At 35.2% G+C, this 12,355-nt stretch overlaps 1 protein-coding gene across 1 annotated transcript; it reads right to left on the bottom strand.

The window, feature by feature from the left end:
- Window positions 1-3,969: 3,969 nt before the first annotated feature.
- On the bottom strand, window positions 3,970-11,882 carry LOC118043190 (cytosolic endo-beta-N-acetylglucosaminidase 1). The gene is made up of 11 exons (XM_035051067.2): window positions 11,305-11,882; window positions 10,355-10,492; window positions 9,875-9,984; window positions 9,687-9,798; window positions 9,489-9,596; window positions 8,438-8,550; window positions 7,612-7,693; window positions 7,194-7,274; window positions 5,973-6,028; window positions 5,317-5,452; window positions 3,970-4,867 (listed from the first exon to the last, which is right to left on the bottom strand). The coding sequence occupies exons 1-11, from the start codon at window positions 11,782-11,784 to the stop codon at window positions 4,130-4,132; spliced, it is 2,154 nt and encodes a 717-aa protein (XP_034906958.1). The 5' UTR covers window positions 11,785-11,882; the 3' UTR covers window positions 3,970-4,129.
- Window positions 11,883-12,355: the final 473 nt, after the last annotated feature.

Here is a 12,355-nt window from a genome sequence, read left to right as displayed (position 1 = left end):
CAAATTTAGTAAATATCAACAGGTGCAAAAAAGAACAAAACTGGACCACTCTACTAGCCGCAAGTCTAATCGAATCACAGATTCTTCTACCAAGTTCAAGTGGAAGGCTGTACAAGGAATTTAGTGCTCAGTTCATGGGACGTATACAGCAGGGACTAATTTTCGTTGTTGTTTTGAGCTCTTAACAGTTTGTCTATCTCTCCACACAATTATATGTCGAATCAAACTGATATTTTAAATGGTGAAGAACAAAAGACAAAAGGCAGCAACTGACTCATAAAGATTCCTGAATAGCTAGCTTTGTTTAAGGTAGAAGCATTTTGCAGGTCAAACTTCACACTTATATTACATGCCCTCTCAAATCCTCCACCCTGCGTAGCCCTTAGGCAGCAACTTCTATTTTTAAAGGTCATTTATGCCTGCGGTTGTAAATTAATAATGGAGAAGTTCTGTTCCATGACTGTTCCAAATATTTCCACTGAGATCACAACGCACCCACATGTTTTGGATTATTGTGGACATAGCAGCAGAATTGTTTAAAATATCAAACTCCTGGTAACTATAAATGTCTTTTCTAGCTAATATAACATGCCCTGCTTTCACTCAACTTGAATATGCTGCCATGAAAACGCTTGTACCTTTGAAAGGGCAAAGAAAGCTACAAAAGAAGCTAAAATCATGTAGGGTCATAAAGATAGAGAAAGGCAACATGAAATGATAGGATGGTCCCTTGAAACATCGGTGGTTGGTACTATTTAACAAGAATTTTTGTTTGTTTTTTTTTTAATTGCATGTCTCAGTATTTGGGAAAGATAAACAGAAAAGATTAAATGAAAGCAACTGTATCAATGGAGATATGGTCACAACGCAAGGGCTTCCTAATATTATTAATTAATATCACGGGATCAAATCTCACTTAATACAATGTACTTTGGAAGTTTTCTAGTTGTCAGTGATGACATTACGTATGTTTCATTGTTTTTTCCTTAACTTTTTCCTGGTAAAGAAGACAACATGTTTTGTTAAGCAAAACAACGATAGACTATAAGCAGATTATTTGTGCTTCAAATTTCAATGTATATTTGCGAGCTTGATCATCAGTTTGACAGTCTCTGGAAATTTGATCAGAGCAGCGAGATCTTTTTCTTTTATATATATATATATATAAGATTAATTGTAATTAAAGAAAAAAATTATATCAAAACACGAGAAGGATACCCTTTTAAGAAATATAGTTATCCAGTTAAATTGATAAAAAAAAAAAAAAAGTAAAATCTAAGAGAAAGATTAAAAGTGAAAATAACATACTGTTAGGATAAATAATTAGATAATCGATCAACCGGTTCCTGTTAAAAACAATCGACCGATTGTTTATACAAAAGCCACAGGATTATTGAAATAATTTATCTAATTTTTTAAATTTAATTAAAAGAATATGGATATTAGGATTTCAAATTTGTGATTATGTGATGATTAAATTATTTTGGTGCCATTTTCAGAAATCATTTTAAAATGAAAATACAAACTGTTAAACGACGTTGAACTCTCTAATAGAAATGTTGATGAATAATTTATTAAATTAGATGCATGTGATATCAATACGATGATCTACCCATTAAATGATATCATCAAACAAAAAGGAAATAACTAAAACCTTACCGGGACCAGCATTAATCAATTATATGTAAAAAAAGGAAGAAGAAAATGAATGTTCATAGAGGGTTGAGTTGAAATTTACTTGGTTGAAAAAAAATGAAGCATTGCAATAATTAATAATAAAAAAGACGAGACTGCATTTTCTGAATTTCTCTCAATGATAAATATAAATTGGATCGAACAAGCTTAAATTAAAATCTCTTCACATATATCAGGGTTAATGGATCTGATGAAATACATCCCGATGAGGTTGATGGATCTGATGAAAGACTCTCCATAGATCTGATGGGGTCGATAGATCTTGAGCAGCAGGGATAACATGGCTACAACACTCTCCAACATTTCTTACCTGATAAAGCTTCATAATATATATTTATCTGCCGCAGTCCCTTGACTAATTGTCAGTTTATTAGACACAAGATCGAAGCTGTATTTTTAAAAGGAAAGAAAGAGATAAAAATTTAAGATAAAAATCCGTGACAAACGAGAAATATCATCATCATTAAATTATATTTTGTTAGTTTAGATGATTAATGAAGCCCGCCAGCTAATTTTGTTTCTTTCCTTTTCTTTCACGGTGACAATAGAGTGGAGTGGTACTGCCGCGTGTCGACTTGATCAGCATGCAAGGAAAAGGAACAGAAAGACGATATGAACGAGACGAACTTAATCCTTTTATTAGCCACTACGAAATGAGATTATGGTAAAACATGTGTAAAACCTTAAACTCGAGGAGTATATTGTGCCTGTGGGGTCAGATATCTAGTTTGAAGGGCCAAGAAATATAAATTGAAGGGATATTTACAATTATAAATATACAAGGGAGGGGTATTTTCTTGGCAGAGGCCGGGTCCCCTCCCTCCGCCACTGGGCCCCACCGCAGCTTCTGTGGTCCAATGAATATGAAAGTTGGTGAAAAAGATTTTTCAAGTTTTATGCGGTAAATGCTTGTTCTTTCTTTATTTTTTCCTGGAAGTGGAGAAGTTGGCTAGAAATATTTGCATATCTATACTGCCCGGGAAGTCCTCTTTAGCCTTGACAAAAAGTGGACCTGGAGATTAGTTACTGATATGTCTAGCCTGGTCCAGATTGAGCAAGTTGCGTAGAAGGGCAAAAGAAATGCACAGTAATTCCAGATAACTTTTGAACATAAAGACTGCTTCTACATTGGTCAATGATGGCAGGGAGGACAATCCCTTCTGCAACAACAAAAAAGTAAAATAAAATTGTAATTGTACTTTTCAGCTTAATGACATGAACTCTTGTGAGAGTTATGCTTGGTGGAGTGAGAGGAGGAAATTGGATGAGTTTGTACCCTGTTTCCAAGCATAAAATCTAAACTAACTAGCATGGAATCAATTAATACTGGAGTGGTAACTCACATCAATCACTTAGCTTTCTTATATCGAAGCAAAGTGCTCCAAGAAATCTAATCCAGAGAACTTAGGAGTACAAGACAATAAGAGTCATGTAGAACTAACTAAATAAGACTTGGGAGTGAAGGGTTTTTGAAAACCAAGCACCTTGCTTTTGGATGTATTATCCTCGAGCACTCAATGGAGAACTACAGGATCCTTCCACTATCCTCTGCTGTCTCCATAAACTAGCTAAGTTCGAGGTTGATAGGTGAAACAGAGCTGCCTTTGTCTTGTTATGTAACTTTTGATTATTTTTCCAATTCATTGCTTATTTTCACATCAATTTGGCTCTTTCTAGTCTCCACCATGGAAGTTACATGTACTAAACCTCATTGTGTCAAGTTTCTAGCTGTGATTTGCGTGCGAGCAGTCATTTTCAGACACCGGACTTTCAGAAATGGCATCATGACCAAACGATGAGAGCCGTCCACATGCCGCCTGTACAACACTCACATTCCCATTTAATGTGAATAAATAGTTATTTCTAGATTTGTTTTTTGGCAGTAATCTAGATTATTTCTTTTGTTACTGAAGATACTATCTGTAAGTTTGACAAGGTATTCCTTATTTTTTTTTCCTTCTGTTTTCCACGATGCATTATTTGGCTGCCTGTTATGTTTCTACACAGCATAGGAAGGGGTGCCAACTAGCACGCCAGCAGTGAAAAAAGCTAGTAACCTCAGACATGAGATTCTTTTCCCTACCCACTGGACTTCCATCTTTAACTTCCAGAAAGTGAAAGTAGGTGATTCAGTTAAGGAAAGTTGGAATTTTAGTAGTTATATGTCAGTGGGTGAAATAGGAATTTCAGTTAAGCTAGTAACCTCAGACATCAGATCAGTTTAGAAATTTAAAAACAATTTATCTTTCATTGCAAATGAGTAAATATATGCAGTTGAAAACAAGTGTTGCAGAGGAGGAATTTATTATAAATAATTCTTATCTTAACCTGTGTGTTGAAATGATACAGCACTCGCCAGGTATAAGCAATGCCATTTGCGATTCCTCAAGGAATAATACTAATGCAAATGGAAAAGGAAATCGTAGCAATTAGCTTACTGACCTTCAACATTCAGTAGCATATACGGAGAATCGTCCAGCTCCTGGCAGGTCCCATCAGCAGCACACGCTTGGATAATGAATCTGAGACTACCGATATGAGCGGGAATGGAAAGGTCGGACATATAAAACGCTTGAATGTGTGCCGCCCCGAGATACACCCTAGTGTCTACTAGTGTTCCAGTTGCATTTCCATCAACTTGTTTTGTTAGTTTCTCTACATAGATATTGTACTTTGGGAACAGAAAATCATTTCCATCTTTCAGTTTCCAAATGATTTTCAAACTGACAGTTTTGAATCCCTGCGAAATTGAGCTATATTTAATATATTGACTCTCGGTTACCCATGAAGTTGAGGGAGGAAAAAATAAGTTCTCTGAGAAATTTTTAATCGTGATGTGACCAAGCACTGCAAAATACTCTGCGAGACTGGGAGCTGGAGCACTATCTTGGTCATCTGCTCTGAATTCGGATCGCAATTCACCAGGTGTGGACTTCGTCCTGTAGCACACAGCATGGATTTCTGTTAACATGAACCCATCCATTGCAACAGTACCCTCATTTATGATCCATTTTGAAGCCATTTTGCTAACTTGACTTGGCATAATCATTTTACTGAATTTGTGCGACAACCCATTCATTTCTGATGGTGCAACAAGTACCATTATCTTCTCACTCAATACAGATGAAAACTGAAGAGAGAGGCCCAGCAGCGAATCCCCCTTTGATTTCACCTGGCATTATTTGAGGAGTTCACAGCTAAATCAGATGGAAGTAGATGAAAACACATTGAAGAAATACTATAATTATTTTATCAGTTTTAATGTCTGCATAACGTGTCCCAAAATTCTGTCTCCAATCGACAGGCACACCTCATTCATAAAGTTGGATAACCGTTAAAAAAAGAAGAAATAAAAATCTGTTTAGCTAGAGATACGGGAACATAAACACATGCAACCTCATTCAAATATTTCTTATCCATGCTCATTTTTTTTCTTAAGAACTGTATGTTCACAGTATTACTGTTTCAAAATTTAAATTACTATTTTACCTCAAGCAATTTCATTTCATATTTTTTTAACGGCAGTTGAGTTCTTTACAGGATGGATACGAAATAGGGTTTTGCCATTTTATTATGGAATACTCTCATGTCATCAAATTTGAACCAAATAAGAAAGCTTACAGAATATGTAAGGACGAGATGCAGGTTGTCCAGAAGAAGCTCTCCTTGAAAAAGCCTTACTGTGAAAGGAACATTCTCTTCGAGAGTCCCTTTGAATGTGATGTTTCCTCCCCCATTATAAGATTCCTCCTTGAAGCTATCATTTGCAAATATATGTTCAAATCAGGTCAGAGCAGTGACTACCAGCATACAGAAATCAAAATTGGTGCAAGGAATGTAGTATCAATGTCATGTCATGGGCTATGTAAGCTAGCAACAGGCCACCAATCTCAAAATGTTGAAAGATACTAGCATGTTCTAATGTCTTTATCATGCTTAAATCTCATGGAGGACTGAAAGAGCAAGCATAAATGAGAAGCATCCATAAGGAAGTCTCAAAATGGTGCTACCATCCAAAAATATGGTTCACTTATAATGAAGTAATGATGTTACTAGGCCCACAGAGCGATTAACGTACCATTGTTCTGTCAATATGAAGCTACACCACAAATAAGTTATCTTTGAATAACAACATTAAGAAGAAAACAATCGGAATCTTGATTGCAAGTGTCCTAGTAGGCTTGTACATATGTTAAATCATGAACGTGTATATATGCTATTATTCATGTAGTGTAATATGAATAATAAAAGATAATATTATAAGCACTGAAGCTTACTCAACAATGAATTGAATAGCATCTGGAGTTGGTCCATCAATAAACTCAAGACGAGGCTGCCAAAAGAGAAGGGATAAGAAAAATAAGACATGGTGACAAGCTGGTGTCAATGATGTTACTGATGGCTGCTCAAATAATAGCAGGTATTGGAATATTTCAGATAGAACATTAAAAACTAAATTTTGCCAACTGAACTGACCAAATATGCCTCTCCATCTCCATAATACACACAGGGTTTGTTTCACCTTTTTTGTGCTAAAGCACCCCTTTTATCTGATAATAAGAGATGCAGGGGAACGCATGCTTCTCTTATAATCAGCTTTGGCATGCCAGCTTTTTATAAAAGCAAGTTTTTTTATCAAACACTTCTACCCTTAAAAGTTGCACGAAAAGCTGCTTAACTTATAACATAGCAAGGCCAAACAAAGCCATGGTACAGTAGCAAAAGCATACAAAGATAAACACAGAAGCAAAAGCATACAAAGATAAACAGGACAAATCTTTGATAATTAGCTTTAAGGGGCAGCTGTACGAGTTACAAGATTGAACTCACTATTGCTGGATACAAGCTAGAATCTAGTATTTGCTTTGAAAATGTGCATCTGATCCATAGAGGAGATGTTTCTCACAGGGTTTGCAGGCTTTGGTAGTACAAAAAGAGGGCAAGTGCTGGAGAGGTGTGCTATTTTTGCTATGGTATAATGCATTTTGCGAGAGTGCAGTTCCAGAATTTCTCAGCAACAAAAATTATCTTTCTTATTGCTTTGGGATATGGTAGTAATTTTAGCTTCACTTTGGTCTGTTGCTACAGGGATTTTATGGGAGTTTCCTTGGCGGACGTGAATTAAAATACTACTCACGTGCATTCACTAAAGCTTTATTAAATTCCCATCTATGCAGGTAGAACTCAGAAAGGATCATAAATTGTGACTTAATAATAACGTGAGGGTCACAATGTTTTGTGAGAATGTATACACTCTTCATTGAATATTGAGCATTTGATATTATTGATAAAATTCATAACAGATAGCAAGTGTGACTTCTGCCTGTCCTGAAAGATCAAAAGTTTCTCTATAATGCACTTTGGAGAGATAGTTGGAAGTCTCCAAAATTTCTTCATTCCAAAACAAAATAAAACTACATGGTGAAATGAAAGAAAACTGAAAGCTCCTATAAATATCAAAAAACAAGACATGCCAAACCAAACATACTAAAAGACACCTGAAAGCCTTGGCAAGACATGTTGTTCCAAGGAGCATCTGTTAGTTGGTTTCCCTCGAGAGAAATATGATAGCCTTGACCCTGAAAAATATCAAGATTGTCAGTACTTGGAAGGATGCTTGACCTCCACCCTTGTGACGATCATGCATAGCATTCATAGATCAGTCCCAATGATTGCAATCACATGATTACTCAAGGACAATGCAGAAACTGCATTGAGAAGAATGGAATCCTATCACCAGCTCTCACTTACAGAAAGATAAAACACAATGTATAATTCTTATTTGACTTAAACCTATTTCATTGAATGCTTTCTGCTACAATCTGAAAGAGTGCTTGCTAAGTTGCAAAATCATTTCAACAATTATTCATTCCAGCTTTCAGGAAATCAGTGTAACGAGTAGGATGTAGTTGAAACCTGATCAAAATTTGAGTAAAAGGGTAGTAATTTAGGATAATTGTTTGCTCTTCCCCAAGATTTAGCAACAAGTTCCCACCAACTGCAAACACAAAGTACATCACAATCACAATTGAACTCATAAAGAAAATAGTGTTAAGATTTTTTAGGTACCAAATGAAAAAAGAAATGTTTTACTTCTAACCTATGCATATGCAAAATTCATACCCTTGCAAGAAAATTGACTTGTAAGAAGAAAAGTAATGAGGAGCAAAGGAGTCATTTAATGACTCCAGGCAATTTGGAGAAAAAACTTTTAGTTCAGAGCAAACAGCAGATGATAACAGTTTCATTGGCAAATAACAAATTTACACAAATCAAAGGAATAAGATAATGAAATTCTAAGAGAAAACTGTTATTCTAGCTGCCAGTACATATAATTTAATGTAATATTTCTCTGAAAAAGACAGTATCCATATCAAAAAGTATGGATGCAAGATATTAGTTGACCTTATTGAGTTCATGCATGCAAGTAACGAGGAGAAAAGCATTAAGAGAATCTTAAGACAAAACATCACAGCCAACATCAGAAAGCATTGTGCAAAGTGCATCATCATCTTTCTTTATCCAGAAAGCAAAAGAAAAGTTTCAGAGCATCTAAACTTCTAACGCAAAAGTGATGCTGATTTGTATCAGGTATTAGGAAACACAGTTCATAATAGACAAGTTTTGCAGGAGATATAGAAGGCTAAGGAAGCATCATATGTTATAGCCGTACAACATGTAGCCATATCAGAACCAAAATATTATGTTCATGAAATTTTGCAAAAAGATACAACAGGATTACCGATTTTGAGCAGTCTGAAAATCAGGTGGTTGCTTTGTCTCGTATAACCATCCAGGAGCAAATATGGCAGCTGACACGTTAGCCTTCTTTAGTACATCAAGTGCGACATTTGTCTGATATCACAGTTACTAGATTAAGAAGAAGCTACAGTTCCCCATGCAAGTTTAAAGATGTAAATTTAGCAAAGAATAATAAACTATATCCACAACTTAACGTACAGTAGGTGACAAACTCAACACCTATATGCCATTGTTGGTGTACAAATGATTTCATAACATGCCTTAAGAAGTTTATATTTTATGCTTTGAGCATTATTCCTTCAACACTCCTTTTGTTTTTGGCACAAAAATGATAAAACTATGGATGAAAAGAAAGGAAGATACAACAGGGAGAAACTCCTCCAAATCACCACCCGTATTGGCATTGCCATAGATCATATTACTTCACCCATGAGAGTTATGATTTGTTTTCCTAATAGAAAATGAGAGCCAACTCCTATCAAATGTACAGAAAATATGGATCAATCCAGCATCAACACAGGATCCATATGTGACAAAAACTGGTACCATTTCAAACAGAAAGCATCAAGAATGCTACAAGTCCACAAGATCATTTTCGACATAAGGACAAAGTATCCAATTGTTTCAGGTGGAAGGTGGACACGGCATATTTTTTCAAGGTATTCCCTTTCCCAAAACCCACTAATTGGATCAATAACAAAGCCTCAGCCCCACTAACCTCTTATAGAGTAGAAGATAGCCATAATCCTTTAAAGTAGATAAAACAGATCATGGCATTTTCTTTTCTTTAAAAAAAACAGTGAGATCATCGCTGACATTGGTCTTTTAGATTACTGTTCCTGGAACTCAATCAAAATATTAACAAAATACATGGGTGGATATCATAACTGGTAACCAATGGACATAAAAAAAGTGCAATGAATGTCTTCCACATGCACTGAATCTGATAAGAATGATGAAAACAGACCTACATCATATTATAGAGCTTGTAATTAAGATTCAAATGTCTAAATGAATGGAGAGATACCTACATTCCATTGTCCACCACCAAAAGTTTTCCTTCCAAATACATCTATTCCCATGTAGACATCAAACTTTCTATCTCCAGCCACATCAGCTGAAAGATCTGGATAGTTACTCTGCTTGGCAAATGATTAAATTTGTGCACATGAAGAAATGAAAAAATAAAAAATCAGCTCTATATGGAAGAGAACAAGAAAATCTGGTACCTTCCATGTGTAGTTTACAAATATGCCATCACATATGTCAAAGAAAGGTTTGTTCTTTTCATTCAGTTGATCTTGCCATCTAAGATGTCCGGTGGTTATGACACTGTCATACCTGCATAAATGGTGATAATCACTACAAAAAAATAAATCAGGATGGATAGGTAGAATGCAGTACTTTAAATACTCACCATATTACCAAAGATTCAGGCATTGAGGAATGCATTTTATGGGTCAGATGGCTCACAAATTCTTCAAGATTAGGAATTTGCTCCTCAAGCAAATTAACCTCCATATTAATCTGCAATAAGCAATTGCCACCTCAACTGAAAAGGTAAATGAAATAGATAAAGATACAAAAAGCACATGGAAATAGAATGAAAATTTCATCCGAACTCCTTTCCACTCTTCCTCAGGAAAAGCATTCTCTGTTGCTCCAAATACTTAAAAGTGTCTCTTTGTATCATGGAGCACAGTATCAAAGATTGAAAGAAAAAAGCAAATTTCTGGTAGTAATTGTCAAAGGAGGCTTTACATAAAGGAGAAAGACTACATTTAGCATGTACTTTCAAACACATCAAAAAAGTGATTGAAATGACATGATGCGAATTATTTAACCTGGTCCAGGATAAATTCAGATTTAACATACGAAATTTTAACAAACTATATACCAGCCATCCATCAAAGCCCAAATCAACGGCAAGCTCTGCCAATCGCTCAGCATACATTTGAGCAGACTCCTTTGTTGCAAGCAATTTATTGCAAATAAGTCTTCCTTCATCCCATTCTGTTATAAAAGTGCCCAACACCTTCCATCAAAAGGAACAAGGAATAAAATCAAACGCATCAATTCCTTCAGCCATCCACTTATAACAGTACATCAAGCGAGAATAATATAGGCAAAACCAAAGTATCCAAGGAAAAAAATACCATAGTGTCTGAGCTCCCATTGAAAACAAGTGATTTTTTTTTACAATTACAGGCTTATGTTTTTTCCATGAAAGTAAAAATTGAATCTAGGATATATCAAATTCAGATTTCTGTGAGATCAATGCAAAAGGTTGTTAATTTCTACCAACAAGTTCTTAACTTGGCACTCAAAGCCAAAAAGTCGAAATTTGTACATCAAAGATTATACCAATAATGCACATTGCCATTCAACCAACCATTTTTAAAAATTAAAATCAACTAAAGATGTTATTTACAAGATTTAAACCATTAATAACCAATGCAGAAGCCTACCCTATGTGACATTATTACACCAATTCTTTCATCAATTTCATTATTACACCCTATGTGACATTATCACTTCAGACTGAAAATAATAATAAAAACTTTGGTAAACTACAAAAGAACCAGAATTCACAACTTCACCACCAAAGCAGCCTCCTTCCGATTAAAAACAAATCCAAAAGGATAAAATCTTTTCACATATAAACTCCAAAAGGACCATATTTACCAAACCAGTGTCCTGCTAATTCAGAAAAAAAAAAAGTAAAAAAATAAAGAGTCTCCTCACATATAATTTCAATAACTAAACTCGTTCCACTAATAAATTAACTTAAAAAAAAAACCATTTCAGCTAAAGAATTGCAAAAAAGATAAATAAGAAAAGAAGTACCTTGACACCATGTCTGTGAGCAGTATTAATCCAGCAAGGAGGAGGCAGAGTAACCAAACTATGAGAGAAGTAAACGAAAACATCAATCAAGTACCAATGCCAAATAGCATAAGCATCAGGATTAGTGCCTCCTTGAACCCACTTGTCATCCACATAACCTCCTTGCATATCATGGCAAACAAGAAGCCTAGGCCTATTTGGCAGAGACTTGGGTTTTAAAGGAACAGAAGATTTGTTAAATGGGCAGTGAAAAGATTCAAAATAAGAACGAGTTTCAAGCTCTTCAAGGGTTTTGATTGGGTATGAGATTGGAATGGAGGGTTGTGATGGGTCAAATTGAGGAGGGTGATCAATGGTGGGGGATTCTTGGTCTTGTGGGGGGGCATTGGATTTCATTTTGTTGAGTATTCGAGAAAGGAAATTGTAGAGAGTGACTAGGGTTTCGCGGTTGATGTAGGCACGAAGGAGAGATATCAGCATTCACGCCTCTGCTTGTTTATTTTCAAAGAAAGACAACACATGACAGTAGGATTGGGAGTTTTTTCTCTTCTTTTGAGAATTAGTAAGTTCTAATTTCGCTTATATATATATATATATATATATATATATTTTGGAATATTTTTATTTTACTTTATTTTATGTGGTTCTTACGGTGTGTTATTGTCGTTGATTTGGTTTTGGAGGGTATCTAAATTGAGTGTAATTCTGATCTCATGCAAAATCTTTTAATTTTGCCTTTATTCTCTGCTGTTTTGCCGAGAAACTTCGTATGTCGAATGTGAGATGGATGAGCTTTACGATTCTGGATTCGATTTGAGAAAGGTTCCACTATGGTTATGCACAAGCATGATCTCGTATACATACCCGTTTCTGGTCGTTGGATCAAAGATTCAAGAATTCACAGACAAAACATAACCAGAGTACCACCATCTCAATTGTATTTTGATGCAATGATTGATGTATTTTTTTTTACAGATTTGTGTTTGAGACAACTAGTTTCTTTAATTTCTTAAGATTTTATGACAACTGTTTTTTTTTTTATTATTATTAT

The sequence above is a fragment of the Populus alba genome, chromosome 10 (genome assembly GCF_005239225.2).
Source record: "Populus alba chromosome 10, ASM523922v2, whole genome shotgun sequence".
NCBI classification, from domain to species: domain Eukaryota; kingdom Viridiplantae; phylum Streptophyta; class Magnoliopsida; order Malpighiales; family Salicaceae; genus Populus; species Populus alba.
The sequence above is the reverse complement of the archived record's forward strand: the minus strand, read 5'-3'. Positions and strand labels throughout refer to the sequence as shown.

Bases quoted from the DNA above. Each gene is read 5' to 3' on its own strand.
- LOC118043190 (XM_035051067.2), bottom strand. From the start codon at position 11,784: ATGCTGATATCTCTCCTTCGTGCCTACATCAACCGCGAAACCCTAGTC. The intron at 9,985-10,354 runs GTATATAGTTTG...TGCTTATTGCAG, and splicing joins TGGGCTTTGATGGATGGCTG to ATTAATATGGAGGTTAATTT. The intron at 9,799-9,874 runs GTGAGTATTTAA...CCATTTATGCAG, and splicing joins CCTGAATCTTTGGTAATATG to GTATGACAGTGTCATAACCA.